Genomic DNA, 24,389 nt, shown 5'->3' with positions numbered 1-24,389 from the left:
CGACTTGTTAAAAAAAAAAAAAAGCTAGAATAGATACTTTCTTTCAACGCACCATCCGTATCCCACTGAGGTGGGGTGGCCCAAAAGGAAAAACAAAAGTTTCTCCTTTTAAATTTAGTAATATATACAGGAGAAGGGGTTACTAGCCCCTTGCTCCCAGCATTTTGTTGCCTCTTACGACACGCATGGCTTACGGAGGAAGAATTCTGTTCCACTTCCCCATGGAGATAAGAGGAAATAAACAAGAACGAGAACTAGAAAGAAAATAGAATAAAACCCAGAGGGGTATGTATATACATGTTTGTACATGTATGTGTAGTGTGACCTAAGTGTAAGTAGAAGTAGCAAGATGTACCTGAAATCTTGCATGTTTATGAGACAGAAAAAGGGACACCAGCAATTCTACCATCATGTAAAACAATTACAGACTCTCATTTTACACTCACTTGGCAGGACAGTAGTACCTCCCTGGGCAGCTGCTGTCTACCAACCTACTACCTACAAGGAATAGATACATTACTGTTAAAAGAAAGGAAACGTGTAATTAGTGCAATTACGATAATTTACGATACTGAACTTTTGAGGATTCTGGATATTAATACATTCTCTTCTAACATTTTCCTGTATGCAGGTGTTTTATATAATTTAAGTATACAGTGGACCCCCGCTTTACGATCAGCTCCCAATGCGTCCAATTATGTAAGTGTATTTATGTAAGTGTGTTTGTACGTGTATGTTTGGGGGTCTGAAATGGACTAATATAATTCACAATATTCCTTATGGGAACAAATTCGTTCAGTACCGGCACCTGAACATACTTCCGGAATGAAATAATATCTTAAACCTGGGGTCCACTGTATTTATAAGTTACAGATAGGGTGGAAAACATTAATTGGGTAACAAAAACACTGTTTAGTGGACATGAGTTGCTCTTGCTTACCAAGAATGGTTGGAGACTGGAGAATGGACGCATCAGTTGTGGCCCAGTGAGTGGTGTGAATATCTACGGAGGGTATTACCCAAATCTCACACGTTACTTACCAGTAATTTTTCTTTTTTTATTTATGCTATGCAATTTTGAATGCACTTTTTGAATTGCATTTGTGCAATATTGCAGTGTTGCTGTATAAGAATGTTTACTGTTTATCTTTTTAAATTTAGCCTCAATACTGAACCAATCATTTATTTGTTAATGTAGCATTTTATTGGCATTTGAAATCTTATTTAACTTATTATGGATGTTTGTATCCTAGACAGGAAATGGCTAAGAGACGCACAGCAGCCTCACAAGAGAGAATGCGCATTATTTCACAACTTGCTAGACGAGAGAAGAAAGATGACAACTTTGGTATGAGGGATGAAGACTGGGATGTATATAAGGCTATTAACAAGGTTTGGATAATTATGAATTACTGCAGATGCTTATAAAATTTATTATGTTTTATATTTTCCTTCTTTTTATTGTTAAATACAAATTAAAGAAAATTGGCAACCAGACCACTACACAGTGGAAGGATCATCTCAAGCTTTCCTTCCTATCTACATTTGCTCTCATTCTGAGCACTACATGTAACCAGTCTAATATCAGTTCATTATTTTGTTTCCCCCCCTCTGCATAAATCCAAATTTTACTAGTATACTGTTGTGAAAGTACGAATTGTGAAGGTGGAGCAGTGTAAGTTTCAAGCTATGTCATTCAGTAAGGGGACACATGATGTAACCACTGGACAAGGTGAGTGTACAAAAGACTGAAAACTTCTGGAAGTAAACTAGGTGCCATCAGAGTTGTGGGAAGATTATCACAACATGCAATCCATTTAAGCTGGCAAAGATAAGGACTAAAGGTAGAATAAAGTGATGTAACACTAGCCACAAGTGATAAAGGAAATAAGTAATACAGTTTGTGGCTCTGAAGTTTGTAATGATTCGTCCACTGTGTTGTTTTGACTGCAATTTTCTTTGATGTGTCAAAAGGCATTTGTAATATTTTATGTTTTTTTTAAATGTTATGCTTTTTTTTTTATGTTGCATCAATTTTAAGATGGGATTTAAATAATAAAAAGGCACAATACTGTAACTAGAACAATATACAAATAACCTGCACATAAGAGAATCTACTAGTGTGACTAGTTAATTAACTAGTGTGACTAGTTAGTGGTCCAAGTTGGACCAAAACGATGTCATAAGTTTTATTCTTCTATGTGTGGGTTATTTGGTATTTATGCTGTTATTGTTACCCCTTTTTTTCATGACACTTCTTAAGAAACACTATCAAATAGGTAATCATATTAATGTTATTTTTGCAGTACTTTTTCTCCTATAACTCTGACATCCCAAGAAAAAGATGACAACAGTATTTGTGAAACAAATGCTGTTGTCATTTTTTTTCTTTCTATCAAGCATTTGCAACAGTATTTATTGAAATGAAGCATTGAGTGGCACATGCATGGTATTTGTTAAGTTAATGGTGGAATTAACTAGTTAAATGACAGTTATATAAAATGAAGGGGGGGGAAATTCCATTATCATTATATCAGAACTTCTGCTCTTCAGGAAAAATTATGCAATTTATGTTTTAGAGTATTTTAAGAAAAAACAAACAGGAAGTAAAATGTTGTTAATATGTGTATGTACCTTCCTAGGAAGGTGGAGGATCAGACAGTGAAGAAGAAAACGAAAAGCTACAGGAGCTGGAGTCCGCCTTACGACAACACAGTCCTGAGTTCTTAGGTGACACCACTGCCAGTAAACCCACTTCACTTGCTGAGAATTACCAGATTCAGCTCTCAACAGAACAGGTCAGAAATACAGCCTTTCCTCACTTAGTGACGTACTTGTTTACCAACAACTCTGACTTACAATGATCTCTCTGACCAGTATGCATACCTAAATAATGTATATTAGAGCTGATATCTTCTGTTGTCTTTATTACAATATACAGTACACTGCTGTATAAACATTTAAAAATATACCAGAAATGTTATAAATGATGCAAAGGTGATATTAAAACAATATCAAAGATGGTTGACACAAACCCACTACCATTATAACATGCTCCTCACTTAGTGACAAATTCGTTTACTGACGTGGTCTTAGGAACGGAACTTCGTCGTTAAGTGAGGAGAGGCTGTATACAAGACTTCCATTGAGAGAGCTTTAGTACACTTAACTCACAAGAATACCTAATCCTTGTTGGAAATGGATAATATTGATCAGGTTGCAATTTTGCCACCATCATGCATCCTATTGGTTTGCCTTCAGTTATTCCTGGTGATTAATTAGTGAGAGCGAGAGGTTTTTCTTGTGTTGTCTGAAAACTTCTGTTGCTGTGCCTGTTCCAGACAAACACCAGATGAGCCTGGCCCATGGCCGGGCTCTGGGGGTAGAAAGACTCGAAACTCATCAAAGGTATATCAGAGGTATAAAGGTATGTCCATTGGGCAGTTAATTTCAGAGTTTTTCATTTATAGAGAGCAAACACTGTAACATAAATGAAAAGATAATTGAGCTTGAAGAAATATAATATAAGAATATAATATAAGGTGGGAGAAACTAGAATTCTTCTTCAGACATTTATTCAAGTGTATCTCAATGTTTCAGTGACAAATCAGTCACCATCATCAGGAAACATTTCTGGAAAATGACCTTGCAATATATTTATCTTGGCTAGTACACTGTAATCTCATATTCTGTAAATCTTTCCTGATGATGGTGATTTTCTCACTGAAACATTGAAATGCACTTGAAAAAAATATCTAAAGAAGATCTCTGTACAATAAAATCCTATGAAATTTTTCTTTCTCACACGTATTTGAAAGTAGGAATAGTGTTTTTGACATCTGAATAATGTGCTTTTATGGTAACATATCACTCGGCCTTGGTGGGAAATGGCTAATGTGTTAAAAAATTATCCTCAAGTAAATCTCTTGTTCTAGAAGTTGTTTGTTCACCATTTAGTATTAGGTCTCGTGTGTTGTATATAAAGTTCTTTTTATCCAATTATAGGGAATAGATTAGGCACATGAGACTTTGATTGGTGAGTGGTGAGAGTTAAATTCATCCAAACTCATTTCTGTTTTCCCTTCATTCTCCACACAGTGTGTGGAGTAAGGATGTAGATTTGCAATGAGATGGGAGATTCAGTAATGGACAAAACATTGTAATAAAATCTTCCCTGCAAACATAGTATTTTTCCCAGATTCAACAATCTTTCAGTTTTATCCTTATGACATCCTGAGTATCAGGTTAAGATAAATTTTTATTATTATTTTTATTATTAACACACTGGCCTATTCCCACCAAGGCAGGGTGGCCCGAAAAAGAAAACTTTTTACCATCATTCACTCCATCACTGTCTTACCAGAAGGGTGTTTTACACTACAGTTTTTAAACTGCAACATTAACACCCCTCCTTCAGAGTGCAGGCACTGTACTTCCCATCTCCAGGACTCAAGTCCGGCCTGCCGGTTTTCCTGAATCCCTTCATAAATGTTACTTTGCTCACACTCCAACAGCACGTCAAGTATTAAAAACCATTTGTCTCCGTTCACTCCTATCAAACACGCTCACGCATGCCCGCTGGAAGTCCAAGCACCTCGTACACTAAACCTCCTTTACCCCCTCCCTCCAACCTTTCCTAGGCCGACCCCTACCCCGCCTTCCTTCCGCTACAGACTGATACACTCTTGAAGTCATTCTGTTTCGCTCCCTTCTCTCTACATGTCCGAACCACCTCAACAACCCTTCCTCAGCCCTCTGGACAACAGTTTTGGCAATCCCGCACCTCCTCCTAACTTCCAAACTACGAATTCTCTGCATTATATTCACACCACACATTGCCCTCAGACATGACATCTCCACTGCCTCCAGCCTTCTCCTCGCTGCAACATTCATCACCCATGCTTCACACCCATATAAGAGCGTTGGTAAAACTATACTCTCATATATTCCCCTCTTTGCCTCCAAGGACAAAGTTCTTTGTCTCCACAGACTCCTAAGTGCACCACTCACCCTTTTCCCCTCATCAGTTCTATGATTCACCTCATCTTTCATAGACCCATCCGCTGACACGTCCACTCCCAAATATCTGAATACGTTCACCTCCTCCATACTCTCTCCCTCCTGTCTGATATCCTCATAACCTTACTCTTTCCTGTATTCACTTTGAATTTTCTTCTTTTACATACCCTACCAAATTCATCCACCAACCTCTGCAACTTCTCTTCAGAATCTCCCAAGAGCACAGTGTCATCAGCAAAGAGCAACTGTGACAACTCCCACTTTATGTGTGATTCTTTATCTTTTAACTCCACGCCTCTTGCCAAGACCCTCGCATTTACTTCTCTTACAACCCCTTCTATGAATATATTAAACAACCACGGTGACATCACACATCCTTGTCTAAGGCCTACTTTTACTGGGAAATAATCTCTCTCTTTCGTACATACTCTAACTTGAGCCTCACTATCCTCGTAAAAACTCTTCACTGCTTTCAGTAACCTACCTCCTATACCATACACCTGCAACATCTGCCACATTGCCCCCCTATCCACCCTATCATACACCTTTTCCAAATCCATAAATGCCACAAAAACCTCTTTAGCCTTATCTAAATACTGTTCACTTATATGTTTCACTGTAAACACCTGGTCCGCACATCCCCTACCTTTCCTAAAGCCTCCCTGTTCATCTGCTATCCTATTCTCCGTCTTACTCTTAATTCTTTCAATAATAACTTTACCATACACTTTACCAGGTATACTCAACAGACTTTCTTCTTCTTTCAACGTACCAGCCGTATCCCACCGAGGCGGGGTGGCCCAAAAGGAAAAACGAAAGTTTCTCCTTTTAAATTTAGTAATATATACAGGAGAAGGGGTTACTAGCCCCTTGCTCCCGGCATTTTAGTCACCTCTTACGACACACATGGCTTACGGAGGCAGAATTCTGTTCCACTTCCCCATGGAGATAAGAGGAAATAAACAAGAACAAGAACTAGAAAGAAAATAGAAGAAAACTCAGAGGGGTATGTATATATATGCTTATACATGTATGTGTAGTGTGACCTAAGTGTAAGTAGAAGTAGCAAGATGTACCTGAAACCTTGCATGTTTATGAGACAGAAAAAGGGACACCAGCAATCCTACCATCATGTACAAGAATTACAGGCTTTCGTTTTACACTCACTTGGCAGGACGGTAGTACCTCCCTGGGCGGTTGCTGTCTACCAACCTACTACCTAGAACTCAACAGACTTCTTCTTCTTTCAACGTACCAGCCGTATCCCACTGAGGTGGGGTGGCCCAAAAGAAAAAACTGAAGTTTCTCCTTTTAAATTTAGTAATATATACAGGAGAAGGGGTTACTAGCCCCTTGCTCCCGGCATTTTAGTCGCCTCTTACAACACGCATGGCTTACAGAGGAAGAATTCTGTTCCACTTCCCCATGGAGATAAGAGGAAATAAACAAGAACAAGAATTAGAAAGAAAATAGAAGAAAACCCAGAGGGGTGTGTATATATATGCTTGTACATGTATGTTTAGTGTGACCTAAGTGTAAGTAGAAGTAGCAAGACTTACCTGTAATCTTGCATATTTATGAGACAGACAAAAGACACCAGCAATCCTACCATCATGTAAAACAATTACAGGCTTTCGTTTTACACTCACTTGGCAGGACGGTAGTACCTCCCTGGGCGGTTGCTGTCTACCAACCTACTACCTAGAACTCAACAGACTTATCCCCCTATAATTTTTGCACTCTCTTTTGTCCCCTTTGTCTTTATACAAAGGAACTATGCATGCTCTCTGCCAATCCCTAGGTACCTTACCCTCTTCCATACATTTATTAAATAATAGCACCAACCATTCCAAAACTATATCCCCACCTGCTTTTAACATTTCTATCCTTATCCCATCAATCCCAGCTGCCTTACCCCCTTTCATTTTACCTACTGCCTCACGAACTTCCCCCACACTCACAACTGGCTCTTCCTCACTCCTACAAGATGTTATTTCTTCTTGCCCTATACACAAAATCACAGCTTCCCTATCTTCATCAACATTAAACAGTTCCTCAAAATACTCCCTCCATCTTCCCAATACCTCTAACTCTCCATTTGATAATTCTCCTCTCCTATTTTTAACTGACAAATCCATTTGTTTTCTAGGCTTCCTTAACTTGTTAATCTCACTCCAAAACTTTTTCTTATTTCCAACAAAATTTGTTGATAACATCTCACCCACTCTCTCATTTGCTCTCTTTTTACATTGCTTTACCACTCTCTTAACCTTTCTCTTTTTCTCCATATGCTCTTCCCTCCTTGCATCACTTCTACTTTGTAAAAACTTCTCATATGCTAACTTTTTCTCCCTTACTACTCTCTTTACATCATCATTCCACCAATCTCTCCTCTTCCCTCCCGCACCCACTTTCCTGTAACCACAAACTTCTGCTGAACACTCTAACACTACATTTTTAAACCTACCCCATACCTCTTCAACCCCATTGCCTATGCTCTCATTAGCCCATCTATCCTCCAATAGCTGTTTATATCTTACCCTAACTGCCTCCTCTTTTAGTTTATAAACCTTCACCTCTTTCTTCCCTGATGCTTCTATTGTCCTTGTGCTACTGATTTTGCTTTTAATACATTCTTTTACTATTATATCCATTAGCTCCTTTATTTTAACTGTAAATATCTATTGTAGTTCATAAACTCACTTGTTAAAATAATTAAGGTGCTATTAGATCCTTAAGTGTATAACTGAATTATCAATTCTGTAATAATCCCTTTTTCTTTCAAATTTTTACACGTTTTTAGATTAATCGCAGTGTCTTAGTCATAAGTCTAGTTGTAGATTCAGTATAAATCTTGTATAATTTTACTCAGAAAATCTAGTTTGTAAAATTACTCTCATCCTATGATTACAGACATAGATCCTGATGTAAACTTTTTACAAAATGAATTACATGAATCAACCAGTAACTGTAATTACTACACAGCAGACCAAGCAAAGACATTACTCAGTGCAAACAATAACATAACCATCTTTAACTACAATGTCAGATCCTTGGGCAAACATTATGATGACCTCACAGAATTACTCAGTTCCCTTCATTCCAATATATCAATCATCACACTCACAGAAACTTGGCTTAAGCCTGATATTACAGATTTCTATACCATTCCTGGCTACATGGCCATACACAACTGTAGAACAGACCAGCAAGGGGGAGGAACAGCTATATACTATTCAAATGAACTCGAATGTATCAATAAATCTTGCACAAGGGATGAACATGGAGAATATATCATAGCCAAATTTAAATCAAAAGACCTGCAAAAACCCCTCACAGTTATAAACATCTACAGAGTACCACAGTCAAACATTTACCACTTTAGTGAAAAACTAGGAAACATGATTACAGATGCACACATGAATAAAGACCACCTACTGCTAACAGGTGATTTCAACATAAACATACTACACGACCAGGACCCACAAGTAACCGAATTCACAAACACAATGAGTAACTGCCTGTTGCTACCAGCAATATCTAAACCTACAAGAATCTCCGAGACAAGCATCTCCTTAATAGATCACATCTGGACAAACACCATATCCCCTTTAAAATCAGGCATAATCACAGACAACACTACAGACCACTACCCAACCTTTCTCATAACTAATCTGGGAAAACTACCACAAGACATTACTAAAGTAACCTTCAGACTACATAACGAGACAGCAGTTAACAACTTTATAGCAGCTTGAAACATATACAGATATGAATGAATGTATAAATAATTTTCTAAAAAAAGTCCAATGCCTCTATAACAGACATTGCCCCAGAAAAACTAAACAGATCACAGCAAAGAGACTGAATAATCCCTGGCAAACACCAAGCATTATCAAATCCATTAACACAAAGCACAAATATGAAAAACAGTATAGAATGGGTCAAATAACTAGAGAACAGTCGAAAAATTACTCGTCAGCACTTACCAGCCTGATAAGAAGGTCAAAAAAATTGTATTATGAAAATAGATTACATAACATCAAAGGTGATATGAAAAAAACCTGGAAAACTCTATCTGAAATTCTTGGAACTAAAAAGTTATCCAAAAACAAAGCAATCAAACTAACAAAATCAGATGAACCCCTACTCACTCCAACCAAAACAGCAAACAGACTTAATGTTTTCTTCTCCACCATAGGAAAAAATCTAGCAAACAAAATACCAAGCACAAACGCCCGTCCATCAGACTACCTCATAGGAACCTACCCAAATACGCTATTCCTAGCTCCAACCAACCCCACTGAAGTTATGCTCATCATAACACCCTTAAAAACAGGGCAGGAGACATAAACAACTTGCCTGCTTTTATGTACAAAAAAGCTTCTCAAGTATTGTCACCAATTATTGCAACGCTCTTTAACAAATTCATTGAATCATCTACCTTCCCAACAATCCTCAAAATAGCGAAGGTCACTCCGATCCATAAAGGAGGTGACCAAGCTGACTTGAATAACTATAGACCAATATCTAACTTACCACTGCTCTCTAAAATCTTTGAAAAATTAATTCATAGACGGATCTATTCCTACCTCGTTTCACACAACATATTAAACCCTTGTCAGTTTGGATTCAGGAATAATAAAAGCACAAATGATGCTATCATACACATGCTAGAACTAATATATACTGCACTTGAAAAGAAAGAAGTCCCGCTGGGCATTTTCATTGATTTACGTAAAGCTTTCGATACAGTCGACCATGAACTACTGTACTCCAAATTAATGCACTATGGTATCAGAGACCACTCCCTCAACTACCTAAAGTCATACCTTAGTAACAGAACTCAATATGTGTATGCAAATGATGCAAACTCCTCCACCCAACCAGTCACAGTAGGAGTCCCACAAGGAAGCGTCCTTGATCTACATCAATGATCTGCTGAATGCATCACAGCTACTCAAACCCATATTATTTGCAGATGACACTACATATGTATTTTCCCACCCAAATGCAGTCATACTAGCAAACACAGTCAATGCTGAATTACAGAAAATATCTGCCTGGATGATGACTAACAAACTTACCCTGAACACTGATAAAACCTATTTCATTCAGTTTGGAAACAAAGCTGCAAATGATCCAATTAACATTACGCTAAATGGATCATCAGTCACAAGACTCACAGAGGGAAAATTCCTAGGTATCCATCTTGACAGTAGCCTTAATTTCCAGACACACATACAACAAATCACCAAGAAAATCTCCAAGACTGTAGGCATACTATCAAAGATAAGGTACTACGTTCCACAATCAGCTCTCCTGGCACTGTACCATTCACCCATATACCCTTATCTTACATATGGAATTTGTGCATGAGGATCAACAACATCCAATCACCTAAAACCCCCAATAACCCAGCAAAAGGCAGCAGTAAGAATGATGATAAATTCCCACTCCTGCCAGCATACTCCACCAATTTTCAAAAGTCTGAATATGCTTACCATTAAGAACATCCATACTTATTCATGTGCCTACTACATACACAGAACAATACACGCAAATATAAACCCCCCACTCAAACTTCTCCTCACCAACCTAAACAGGACACATGACCACAGCACAAGACAGATCTCTTTTTGATATACCTTGTGTCCATATCACACTGTGTAAAAACTCTATGCACATAAAGGGCCCCAAAATATGGAATTCATTACCAGAAGATATTAAAGTAACCCAGTCTGAAAATCAATTTAAGACCCTTCTCAAAAGCCACTTAATCACCCTAGACTAAATGCTAAATACTCAGTACACATTTACTCACCTATGTACTCCCACATCATAACTGAAACAATCTCATTGAACCTTTTATCCATTGTTGACAGGAATATAATTGAATCATTGTTTTTCACAAAAGCAGTTTAGAATATAAATATATCTTTGTATTATACAAATTTTGATTCATTTATAATTAATATTCTACTGTACAATTATGAAATAATTACTTTCCTACTGTACAACTATGATATACTACTCCTTAGTATTAAGTAGACTGTAAGCCAATAATGTTAAGTTGGCCCATAATGCCTAGGCATAATAGAGGCTCTCTTTGCATTGCAACCCACTATTGTATATACACAATCTCAATGTACTGTTTGCAAAGACATTAAATAAATAAATAAATAAATATCCCATCTACCTTTTACTCTCAGTGTAGCTACAACTAAAAAGTGATCTGATATATCTGTGGCCCCTCTATAAACATGTACATCCTGAAGTCTACTCAACAGTCTTTTATCTACCAATACATAATCCAACAAACTACTGTCATTTCGCCCTACATCATATCTTGTACAGTATACTTAGTTATCCTCTTTTTCTTAAAATATGTATTACCTATAACTAAACCACTTTCTATACAAAGTTCAATCAAAGGGCTCCCATTATCATCTACACCTGGCACCCCAAACTTACCTACCATACTCTTTCTAAAAGTTTGTCCTACTTTAGCATTCAGGTCCCCTACCACAATTACTCTCTCACTTGGTTCAAAGGTTCCTATACATTCACTTAACATCTCCCAAAATCTCTCTCTCTCCTCTACATTCCTCTCTTCTCCAGGTGCATACACGCTTATTATGACCCATTTTTTGCATCCAACCTTTACTTTAATCCACATAATCCTTGAATTTACACATTCATAGTTTCTTTTCTCCTTCCATAACTGATCCTTCAACATTATTGCTACCCCTTCCTTAGCTCTAACTCTCTCAGATACTCCAGATTTAATCCCATTTATTTCCCCCCACCGAAACTCCCCTACCCCCTTCAGCTTTGTTTCGCTTAGGGCCAGGACATCCAACTTCTTTTCATTCATAACATCAGCAATCATCTGTTTCTTGTCATCCGCACTACATCCACGCACATTCGAGCATCCCAGTTTTATAAAGTTTTTCTTCTTCTCATTTTTAGTAAATGTTTACAGGAGAAGGAGTTACTAGCCCATTGTTCCCGGCATTTTAGTCGCCTCATACGACACGCATGGCTTACGGAGGAAAGATTCTTTTCCACTTCCCCATGGATAATAGAAGAAATAAAGAACAAGAGCTATTTAGATCATTATTATTATAATCAAAAAGAAGCGCTAAGCCACAAGGACTATACAGCGCTGAGAGCTATTTAGAAAAAGGAGAAAAACCTAGATATATGTACATGTATATATATATATGCATGTGCATGTCTGTGAAGTGTGACCAAATGTAAGTAGGAGTAGCAAGATATCCCTGTTATCTAGCGTGTTTATGAGACAGAAAAAGACACCAGCAATCCTACCATCATGTAAAACAGTTACAGGTTTCTGTTTCACAGTCATCTGGCAGGACGGTAGTAGTACTTCCCTGGGTGGTTGCTGTCTACCAACCTACTACCTCTTCTTAATGTTATAATACACATACGGTTTGTTACTTTACCCAGTTGGTTTTATAGATATAAAACATAAGAAAAAAAAATAGTCAAGCTTCTTTATCCACTATGTCTGTATTTACATTTTATTTCACAGGCTAGAATTGGAGAGCTTCTCTTCCAACCATACATGTACGGCCTTGAGCAGGGTGGGATAACATCCACCATTCAGTATGTCTTGGGCCTGTTTGACTCGGATATTCAGAACAGACTAGTGAGCAATGTCTTCCTCACTGGAGGTCCTTCATCACTGCCAGGTCTCAAGCCCAGGATAGAGCGTGAACTTCTAGCCATGCGACCATTCCAGTCACATTTCAGCGTTAGTCTTGCTGGGGTAAATTTTTCAGGCTATTTTACATACTGTATTTTATCAAAGTGATGTGCACAATGGCTCCTCTGTGATCTCTGCAGTTCTCCAATACCATTATCATTATGATGATGATCTCACGTAGTCCTCTTATGGATGGGCACCAAGTGCAGCTCTGCACAGTCCAACATATTAAGTGTGTTTGTTTCATTCATCAGAGCACACCGCTTCTATTTTTAACTTCTAAAATGCTCTGACATGCTTATTCTTCTATTTTTCTCTAACATTCCTAATTTTTATGTTGATTTTCTCTTATGAATTTCTAAATAAAACTGGCCCACTGCTATACCCTCAACACTTATGCCTTTCCCACGGCTGTTACTCTCACCCTTGATGCATAGCACTACATAAACAAGACTGGTTTAGCACTTTTTTGTGAATATAATACTGCAATAATAATAATATAATGTTTTGAAGCTAACATTCTTTATCGTTTTGTAAAAGTATAATTTTGCTATTTTTTCAGAACCCAATTTTAGATGCTTGGTATGGGGCACGAGACAGTGTGAAAGAGCTTGTAGCTGTGGGGATCACCAGGGCTGACTATCTCGAACATGGAGGAGACAGGTCGAGATATCACAAGGATGGTAAGATCCTTCTAAGTCTTGCAGTCCCTACTAGGTAGGTGCCTGGATGCTGGTGAAGGCCTCTTGATCGAAGGACCTGGAGCTAGCCTTCTCTTTCTCAAATACGATTGCCTTCCATTTCCCCAGGCACTATATGACTCTGATGGGTGTAGCACTTCAACACGAATACACATGTATATGTTTTTTTTTTTTTTTTAACACGTTGGCTGTTTCCCACCGAGGCAGGGTGACCCAAAAAGAAAGAAAAAACTTTCATCATTCAACATTTTCACCATCACTCATACATAATCACTGTTGTTGCAGAGGCGCTCAGTTACGACATTTAGATGTCCCTCTAAACTGCCAATATCCTAAACCCCTCCTTTAAAGTGCAGGCATTGTACTTCCCACTTCCAGGACTCAAGTCCTGCTAACCGGTTTCCCTGAATCCCTTCACAAAATATTACCCTGGTCACTCTCCAACAGGGTTTATTATTACATATAGTAATATAAACCATCTGGCACACCTGGTGGAAAGTGTGCACTGGATTTTGAACGTGATGGGACAATCTCGTCATTTTTTATTGTTCCTTGCGGCATTTTCATTTTTCAAATTGTGTTGAGGTGCCAGACAATAAGATTCCCAGATAATGTCTGTAATTACTTATTTGATTTGTTTTATAAATGCTGATTATTATTATGATTATAATAATTATTAGAACTAAGTGCTAAACCCACCAGGATCATACAGCACTATAGGATAGGAAGTGCTAAAGGTTTAATATGCTTGATGCGAAGCTAGCAAAGGCAGAGAGTATAGCGGAGGTAGAGTCTGTAAGTGTGTTGAAGACTGCTGAAGGAAGTATAATCAAAGGTTGCGAGATAAATTTGTTGGTGTCAAAAAGTCAAAGATGGAGTCTGTGTCGAAGGTGTGGCTGTCAGTGGGGAGGGAAGATAAAATAAGGGTGTTAGAGCAGTGATGACATCAGAGATAAATTCTGCATGCTCGCTGATGGACTGGACAATCCAATAGTCTGTGGCAACCCGGAATCGGAGCCTGACAATTCGCAAAGACTTGAACTTATGAATGTTGGGATAATGAACCTAATTATTTCAATTTTCTTATGCAGTCACAATTAAGTAATTTTTCACTTTTCAGGATTTCTCAGTTTTCTTATGCAAGTCCTTCCTTCTTTTCATCAAGTGGAAATACAGTAATTATGAATAACATGCATCTAGACAGCATATTCTCAATAAAACATAAATGAAGTATTGTAGCCAAGTCCAAGTTTCACTGGCAGAAAACCAGTATAGTGCTCCATAAATTTTAGGAAAAATATGCATCAGTTCACCATGATGAGGAATGGGATAAAGTTTAGAAAGAGTAATGGGAAGGCTGAAGAATACAGTTGGTCACCATAATCTAATTTACATAGAATTTGGGTTGAATGAACACGAAGAGTTCATCTCTCCCCCCTCCCCCAATCCTCACCAAGACAAGATAGGGTTTTAAGGAGGTTCAAGCAGCTTTCATGGAGGTTATACAAAGCTCGCAGGACATTCAGCGATCAAACAAGACTGAGAAATTTAGCTGTATGTCATTCATGTATACAGGAACCATACAGATACAAAGTGGTACGAGGGACAACAGGGTGCCTTGTGAAGCAGGGCCACATTAACCCTGTCCACACATTTCAAGATCAACCAGTACCACCAGACAGAATTTAAGGCAAGAAAAATGTTCATGTAACCTTTTTGTCTACTATACCTTTGCTGTATTGTTAAGTATTTTATTAAGGTACACCTACCTAGCTAGACATCCAATTACAGTGCATGTTTTTTTTTTGACAAATTACAACTTTTGAAATCGATTTTTTAGGAACATAGTCTGTGTCAATTGACTAATCCAATATATACATAATATCCAGTTACAATTTAGTAGTATTCCTTTTTTTTTTTTTTTTTTTTTTTTTTTTAATGAAACATGTTTTGGGCTCCTCTTACTCCAGTAGCACCTGAGTCAGCACCAGGATCAACAGTTCCCAGCAAAGAGACCACTCCAGCCCCTGAAGCTAAACCAATGCCAGAGGATATATTTTCTGTGTCAACTGTAGAACCAACTGGAGATTCTTCCTCTAGTTAAAAGGTTGTGTCAGAAATATAATTATGTCATACAGGAATCTGACAACCCTTAATAAAGCAAGAAATATACTATTTTTTTTTTTACCCAGGTGAATTTACATTATTATTATTATTATTATAATCAAAAAGAAGCGCTAAGCCACAAGGACTATACAGCGCTGCAGGGCAGGAAGGAAGCGAGGGCATCAGGTGGCAAAAGGGAGATGGATGAGCAACAGGTTACGGATAACAGCGGGGCAGTGGATGGTGAAAGGGTAAAGGGCAGCAAGAGACTGAACCAGAAAGGGCTGAGGGGAGTGCGAAAAGTATCATCAGAGTTTGTGGAGTAAATCAGTCGTTGTCAAGAAGTCAATGAGAGAGTCAGGATTAAAGGAGGGTCCATCAGCAAGAAGGGAAGGTAAAGAGAGAGTAGGAGAACGAAGACGACGTTGGAGGTAAATTCTGCGTGCTCGTTGATAGAGAGGGCAGTCTAACAGAATGTGGCTAATCGATACTGGAACTTGACACTGCTCACAGAGAGGAACAGGGTGCCTCTCCATGAGATACCCATGAGTAAGACGAGTGTGGCCAATGCGAAGGCGGGAGAGAGTGGTCTCCCAACCTCGGCACTGATGACAAGAAGACGGCCAGTAACCTATGCTCGGTTTAATAGAATGAAGTTTGTTACCGAGCAGAGTTGACCAACGTTGTTGCCAACGGGTGCGAAGGTGGGTAGCTATTGCAGCAAAATAGTCCAGAAATGGAACACCTCGATAGGAAATTGGTAGGTCATATACTGCTGACCGCGCAGCAGTGTCTGCCTGTTCATTGCCCTGTACGTCGACATGACCAGGGACCCAACAAAAAACAATATCTTTATGTTTGGTAGAGATACGGCGTAGCCAAAGTTGGATACGGAGAACTAGGGGATGAGATGTATCAAATTTTCGTATAGCCTGTAGAGCACTAAGGGAGTCTGAGACTACTACAAATGATGACACAGGCATAGATGCGATACGAATAAGTGCTGCAAGAATGGCATACAGTTCAGCAGTAAAAATGCTAGCTGAAGATAGTAAATGCCCTCGTACGACGCTGTCCGGAAACACTGCTGCGAATCCGACGCCGTCTGAAGACTTAGAGCCATCTGTGTACACAGCGGTGGCATGAGAATGAGAGTGGAAGTGATCAAGAAAAAGAGAGCGGGAAGCCACCGTAGGCAGTTGAGCTTTCGAGCAAGGGAGTGAGAAAGAACAGACCCGAACAGCTGGAACTTCCCAGGGGGGTAGGGAAAAGTGAGATGCTACATGAACATATAAAGGTGGTAACTGAAGGGAAGACAAGAGTGAAAGTAGGCGAAGAGAAAAGGGACGGAGCAAACAGGGGCGGCGAACGAATAAAGAATGTCTACTAATATCGGTGACCATTCTATAAATGGAAGGATTGTGTAGATCGTGAGAGCGTACATAGTAACGAAGGCAATGGGCATCACGGCGATCAGACAAGGATGGAACATTTGCTTCTGTATAGAGGCTCTCAACAGGGGAAGAGCGAAAAGCACCAAGGCACAAACGTAAGCCTTGGTGATGGATAGAGTTAAGGCTAGAGAGAGTAGCAGGAGAGGCCGCGGAATAAATCTGGTCACCATAATCGAGTTTCGATAAAACGAGGGCTGAATGTAGGCGAAGCAGAGTTCGACGATCAGCTCCCCAGGAAAGATGAGCAAGGGTTTTAAGAAGGTTTAGCCGGCTGTGACAAGTTGCCTTCAGAGAGGTAATGTGAGGTTTCCAGGTTAACCGACGGTCAAGGTGAATTTACAAAACTATCATTATACCTCAACATATTTCAAAGTCTTGCCATAGCTATCTAATGTATACTAACACCCTCCCTGGGTGCAAGCCATAACAGTTAGCTAACACCTAGTTACTGCTAGATGAATAAGGGCACCAGGTATAACGAAACATCTTTTGTAAGGCACTGTATCTGAGTTTTCTGTACTGGACAAAACACTGTAATAAAGATTTTCCTTTGGATTGCCCTGCCTTTGTGGAAAAGTTGGACAACACATTACATTCACAATTTTATCTTATTTCACAGGAAGGAGTGGTAAACCCTTAGGGGTCATACTGTGCATTGGAAAATGGGAGGCAATCAGATTTGACCCAAGGAAAATATTATGATCAACACTTTAGTGCTAAACCCACCAAGGTCATAACAGTGCTGCAACCCAAGGAAAGGGAGGGTAACATCCTTTGGACCAAGATACCTTACTGCTGGGCAAGGTAATTGCTGATTTTCAGCAGAAATCTGCATATTGCAGCATTTAATGCTCAATACAAATGAGAAGCAACGTCTGGAGAAGGGGGTAATTAAACTGCAGAGTGCACTATTATTATGGGAGCACTAAATCTAGAGAGATTATACAGCACCCTTGGGGGGATGATGATGGAAGGCATTCAGGCTTATGGAAGTGGAACACAGATGCAATTCCCTAGATCAAGAGCCCCTCACCAGCATCAAGGAACCTCCCGACACGGTGCACTGAAATGACCCATGGCTTCATTTACGACACTAGGAAGTAAGGTTTATACATGTACATGTATATCACTTTCTAATTTTGGATATCAGATTCATACACACAATAAAAAAGCTACCACAAACTAAATCACTGGAAAATTATAGCCTGATACTATAAGAATTCTTTATATATGTGCAAAACATAAAAATCATACATATGCTCAGTGTCTTAATACTAACATTGTGTTTTTACAAGCAATATACAAGATCTTGGCAAAGTTTTGTACTTGAGAAAGACATTGTAGTATTTATAAGTGGCTAAAACTTGCCAGTCCCCTAATTCACATTAAATACCTTATTCTAAGTCTGTACAGAAATTACACTGATATACTACTGTGCTATATTTTTTTCTTATTGCTTTTGCCCATCACCCCTATAATCAGATAACCAACAGCTTTCCATTTTATATAATACTTTCTTCATGTAAGTTCATAAAAACAAAAGAAACCATAAAAAATTAAATATAAATATAGTACAGGTATATTTATTCAGTACTGAAATTCAAATGGCATACCATCAACAATAGCAAAGAAAAGACATGTTGCAGAACAATCTTCTTAACCCAGGACACTGCTCAACATGATGTCACAGTACGAACTTCTGCAATGTGTCTTTTCTTCACATAATTCAGTATTATAAGGACAGAGCATGTTGGTATGAAAAATTAGTGTATAAGCAGAGAGAAACAAAGGGAATATTTGTAAAATGTATGTACTTGTGCACCATGTTTAACATTAAACTTTGCCATAGAGAAAAAACCAAGTCAATTTTACACTAGTCTTGCAACATTAAAAGAGCAATCCAATATAAAGAAAGCCAAAATTTTAAAATTTCAGTTGCCAATATCTTCAAAGCAAGCACTAAACATCATACAATTCTTTATAAAAAAATAAAAAACACTGTACTATTTATCACCACAATAGATAGGTATTCGGTTTGTATAAGGCAAAATCTCATACAAGCTAACAGATCAGGTAAGAAACTTTTTTTTTTTTTAATAGTAATCTACTGCTCTGTGAATTATCACCATTGTCTAGTAATAAAAAAAATTTATTGATGTGGCAACATATCACTTTTTATGTATTAATAAAAGTCATTACAATTTGGAGTAGTTAGGTCCTACAGCACGATCGCTCATGGCCACACCAAAATGTAATCACTTTAATACCCGCACCTTCTCATATTCTTGATTACTGTACTGCGTTCAAAGCAGAGTGGTGCTTACAGAATCTTTCTGAAACCATTACGACCTATCCAACTACATACTTTAAACATTTCATGTAGAATCCTGAATAAACAAAGATCATAGCATTTTTGTTAAAATAAAAAATACAACCATGGAACAAATATACTATTTCACGGTATACATCTGAGGATGGGAGGGTTCAAGGTATGGAATGAAGAAATGGGTCCGAAGAAGAAATGAAAAATGGGAACAGAGAATGTGTGGCATACAAAGTAGGCAACAAGTTATAAGGTTAAAAAAAAAAAAAAAAAAAAAACACTAGCACTAGTACAGGCATGCAGCATTATACGTACTGTACATTTCTACCCCCGCACTATCCCCTGCCCCGCTGTTTTCTGTAACCCACTGATCATCCCTCCCCCCTTCTGCCGCCCAATACCCTCGCTTCCTTCCCTACCCTGCAGCGCTGTATAGCCCTTGTGGCTTAGCGCTTCTTTTTGATTATAATAATAATATACTGTACATTGCCCTTAAGTCCAACATCACATTGAACTTGCTGTGGAGAAAAACTCAGCACTTCATCTTATATTTAGGTACCACACTGACTGACTTGTCATCTGCACAACCTAACTTTGGTCATGTAGAATTCTATTTTCTTTTGACTATGAACCATGGCATTTTGTTTAAATGTGCTCATTCGATTTCTCAAGTTCATATCTCTCTTTTATTTAGAAATTATATGAATATCAATATTAACAAGCTCAGGGTAATACTGTATTTAGTTGTGGCAACAAAAATTGAAGTCAAACCAACCATATTACTGTAATTTCATGGCTAAGTGCTCAACCTCTTGGGTCAGAGGAACCACATACAGTGGAACCTTGGTACACAAACAGCTCCCTACTTGAACCAAGCTCAGCACTCGACCAAACAAACACAACCTGCCAGAATTTCGCTGTAAACTATTTTGCGTTTCTTCACATTTTTCGGTGTTTTTTGTATTATTTGTATAAATAGGTCACCATAGGGTCTACAAAAATTAGTGATAACAGCTAACCAAAAAGAAAATTGGCTAGGAAAAATTTGTTCGATACTCAAACGGATCAGCACTCGAACAGTTGAATTAAGTTTGAGTACTGAGGTTCCACTTGACGCTGGTGAGGGGCTCTTGATCTAGGGAATTGGATCTGTGCTCCAGTTCCCTGAATTAAGCCTGAATGCCTTCCATCCCCCCATAGGCGCTGTATAATCCTACGGGTTTAGTGCTTCCCCCTTGATTATAATAATAATAATGAGGTTCCACTGTACTCTGGAAAAATCTTAACCAATTTTCCACACTTCAAAAAAAAATAATTTGAATGCAAACAGGAGCAATTATTAGATGTAAACTCATTTACCTTCATCAAACTCATCACAATTTGTTGAAATAATTGAAACAGAGTACATGTATACTTGTACACGAAAATGGAGGTACTAAGTCTTGTAAAATATAAAAGAAAAATAAATTTTCTAACAATTTGTTTCATTCTGGCAGACCTTTGAAGGCATAACACTGGTCTAGATAGGCAGCTGACAAATGGGTGTGTGTTGTACCTCTGAGTTCTCTGGGTAGTGCAGCTGATTAGACACTTTCTGCACCTGTGAGATCTCAGTGTCAGAGCTCTTAATTTAATAAATCATTATTTTCTTTATTATATTCAGATTCAAGCAAATTTCTTTTCTTAATTGCCTGCAGACACCATACACCTTTTTGTAATTCAGTACACTAAAGGAAGAAAAGCTGAGGAAATGTTTACCCATAAGCAGAGGTACTTGTCAATACAAGTTACACTGAGCCGGTGGCTGGTGCCCATGCATTTCCTATAAATGCCAAGGCATACAGCATTCTATACTGCTGCAAGTGCTGACTACAAACATCAACAAATGTTGCATTCTTTTATATAGAAAAGATGTATAAAAGACTGTTGAGTAGACTTCAGGATGTACATGTTTATAGAGGGGCCACAGATATATCAGATCACTTTCTAGTTGTAGCTACACTGAGAGTAAAAGGTAGATGGGATACAAGGAGAATAGAAGCATCAGGGAAGAGAGAGGTGAAGGTTTATAAACTAAAAGAGGAGGCAGTTAGGGTAAGATATAAACAGCTATTGGAGGATAGATGGGCTAATGAGAGCATAGGCAATGGGGTCGAAGAGGTATGGGGTAGGTTTAAAAATGTAGTGTTAGAGTGTTCAGCAGAAGTTTGTGGTTACAGGAAAGTGGGTGCAGGAGGGAAGAGGAGCGATTGGTGGAATGATGATGTAAAGAGAGTAGTAAGGGAGAAAAAGTTAGCATATGAGAAGTTTTTACAAAGTAGAAGTGATGCAAGGAGGGAAGAGTATATGGAGAAAAAGAGAGAGGTTAAGAGAGTGGTGAAGCAATGTAAAAAGAGAGCAAATGAGAGAGTGGGTGAGATGTTATCAACAAATTTTGTTGAAAATAAGAAAAAGTTTTGGAGTGAGATTAACAAGTTAAGAAAGCCTAGAGAACAAATGGATTTGTCAGTTAAAAATAGGAGAGGAGAGTTATTAAATGGAGAGTTAGAGGTATTGGGAAGATGGAGGGAATATTTTGAGGAATTGTTAAATGTTGATGAAGATAGGGAAGCTGTGATTTCGTGTATAGGGCAAGGAGGAATAACATCTTGTAGGAGTGAGGAAGAGCCAGTTGTGAGTGTGGGGGAAGTTCGTGAGGCAGTAGGTAAAATGAAAGGGGGTAAGGCAGCCGGGATTGATGGGATAAAGATAGAAATGTTAAAAGCAGGTGGGGATATAGTTTTGGAGTGGTTGGTGCAATTATTTAATAAATGTATGGAAGAGGGTAAGGTACCTAGGGATTGGCAGAGAGCATGCATAGTTCCTTTGTATAAAGGCAAAGGGGATAAAAGAGAGTGCAAAAATTATAGGGGGATAAGTCTGTTGAGTGTACCTGGTAAAGTGTATGGTAGAGTTATAATTGAAAGAATTAAGAGTAAGACGGAGAATAGGATAGCAGATGAACAAGGAGGCTTTAGGAAAGGTAGGGGGTGTGTGGACCAGGTGTTTACAGTGAAACATATAAGTGAACAGTATTTAGATAAGGCTAAAGAGGTCTTTGTGGCATTTATGGATTTGGAAAAGGCGTATGACAGGGTGGATAGGGGGGCAATGTGGCAGATGTTGCAAGTGTATGGTGTAGGAGGTAGGTTACTGAAAGCAGTGAAGAGTTTTTACGAGGATAGTGAGGCTCAAGTTAGAGTATGTAGGAAAGAGGGAAATTTTTTCCCAGTAAAAGTAGGCCTTAGACAAGGATGTGTGATGTCACCGTGGTTGTTTAATATATTTATAGATGGGGTTGTAAGAGAAGTAAATGCGAGGGTCTTGGCAAGAGGCGTGGAGTTAAAAGATAAAGAATCACACACAAAGTGGGAGTTGTCACAGCTGCTCTTTGCTGATGACACTGTGCTCTTGGGAGATTCTGAAGAGAAGTTGCAGAGATTGGTGGATGAATTTGGTAGGGTGTGCAAAAGAAGAAAATTAAAGGTGAATACAGGAAAGAGTAAGGTTATGAGGATAACAAAAAGATTAGGTGATGAAAGATTGAATATCAGATTGGAGGGAGAGAGTATGGAGGAGGTGAACGTATTCAGATATTTGGGAGTGGACGTGTCAGCGGATGGGTCTATGAAAGATGAGGTGAATCATAGAATTGATGAGGGAAAAAGAGTGAGTGGTGCACTTAGGAGTCTGTGGAGACAAAGAACTTTGTCCTTGGAGGCAAAGAGGGGAATGTATGAGAGTATAGTTTTACCAACGCTCTTATATGGGTGTGAAGCGTGGGTGATGAATGTTGCAGCGAGGAGAAGGCTGGAGGCAGTGGAGATGTCATGTCTGAGGGCAATGTGTGGTGTGAATATAATGCAGAGAATTCGTAGTTTGGAAGTTAGGAGGAGGTGCGGGATTACCAAAACTTGTCCAGAGGGCTGAGGAAGGGTTGTTGAGGTGGTTCGGACATGTAGAGAGAATGGAGCGAAACAGAATGACTTCAAGAGTGTATCAGTCTGTAGTGGAAGGAAGGCGGGGTAGGGGTCGGCCTAGAAAGGGTTGGAGGGAGGGGGTAAGGGAGGTTTTGTGTGCGAGGGGCTTGGACTTCCAGCAGGCATGCGTGAGCGTGTTTGATAGGAGTGAATGGAGACAAATGGTTTTTAATACTTGACGTGCTGTTGGAGTGTGAGCAAGGTAACATTTGTGAAGGGATTCAGGGAAACCGGCAGGCCGGACTTGAGTCCTGGAGATGGGAAGTACAGTGCCTGCACTCTGAAGGAGGGGTGTTAATGTTGCAGTTTAAAAACTGTAGTGTAAAGCACCCTTCTGGCAAGACAGTGATGGAGTGAATGATGGTGAAGGTTTTTCTTTTTCGGGCCACCCTGCCTTGGTGGGAATCGGCCAGTGTGATAATAAATAATAAAAAAAAAATAATGTATATAGGAGGGAATTATAATTTCCAGTGGACCCCGCCTTACGATATTAATCTGTTCCTGAGAGCATATCGTAAGCCGAAATTATTGTAAGGCGAATTAATTTTCCCCATAAGAAATAATGGAAATCAAATTAATCCGTGCAAGACACCCCAAAGTATGAAAAAAAAAATTTCACCACATGAAATATTAATTTTAATACACACAAACTGAAGACGACATGCACAATTACTACTCTACTTAGAACAGAATACATGACACTTACCTTTATTGAAGATCTGGTGATGATTGATGGGATGAGAGGAGGGGAGTGTGTGGAAGTTAGTGTTTAGAAGGAAAATCCCCTTCCATTAGGACTTGAGGCAGCAAGTCCTTTTCTGGGGTTACTTCCCTTCTTCTTTTAATGCCACTAGGACCAGCTTGAGTGTCACTGGCCCTCTGTCGCACAACAAATCTGTCCATAGAGGTCTGTACCTCCCGTTCCTTTAAGATTTGCCTAAAATGGGCCACAACATTGTCATTGTAATAGTCACGAGCACGGCTTGCAATAGCTGTGTTAGGGTGATTTTCATCCATGAAGGTTTGCACTTCAAC

At 38.8% G+C, this 24,389-nt stretch overlaps 1 protein-coding gene across 6 annotated transcripts in view; it reads left to right on the top strand.

The window, feature by feature from the left end:
• Positions 1–19,176, top strand: part of Arp5 (Actin-related protein 5) — a 45,524-nt gene extending 26,348 nt beyond the window's left edge. For 3 of the 6 annotated variants that reach the window (XM_070084118.1, XM_053774926.2, XM_070084116.1), the window contains exons 9-13: positions 1,254–1,392; positions 2,643–2,798; positions 12,578–12,814; positions 13,314–13,435; positions 15,394–15,624. In XM_070084118.1, coding sequence (XP_069940219.1) covers positions 1,254–1,392; positions 2,643–2,798; positions 12,578–12,814; positions 13,314–13,435; positions 15,394–15,556 — 817 coding nt within the window. In that variant the 3' untranslated portion in view covers positions 15,557–15,624. Of the gene's footprint in view, positions 1–1,253; positions 1,393–2,642; positions 2,799–12,577; positions 12,815–13,313; positions 13,436–14,572; positions 15,352–15,393; positions 15,625–17,631 lie in introns of those variants that run through there. The other 3 variants (XM_070084117.1, XM_070084120.1, XM_070084121.1) reach the window with 3 other exon arrangements.
• Positions 19,177–24,389: the final 5,213 nt, after the last annotated feature.

Source organism: Cherax quadricarinatus, chromosome 11 (genome assembly GCF_038502225.1).
Source record: "Cherax quadricarinatus isolate ZL_2023a chromosome 11, ASM3850222v1, whole genome shotgun sequence".
Classification (NCBI taxonomy): Eukaryota; Metazoa; Arthropoda; class Malacostraca; order Decapoda; family Parastacidae; genus Cherax; species Cherax quadricarinatus.
Note: the sequence above shows the minus strand (reverse complement) of the source record. Positions and strands in the feature narration are given on the sequence as shown.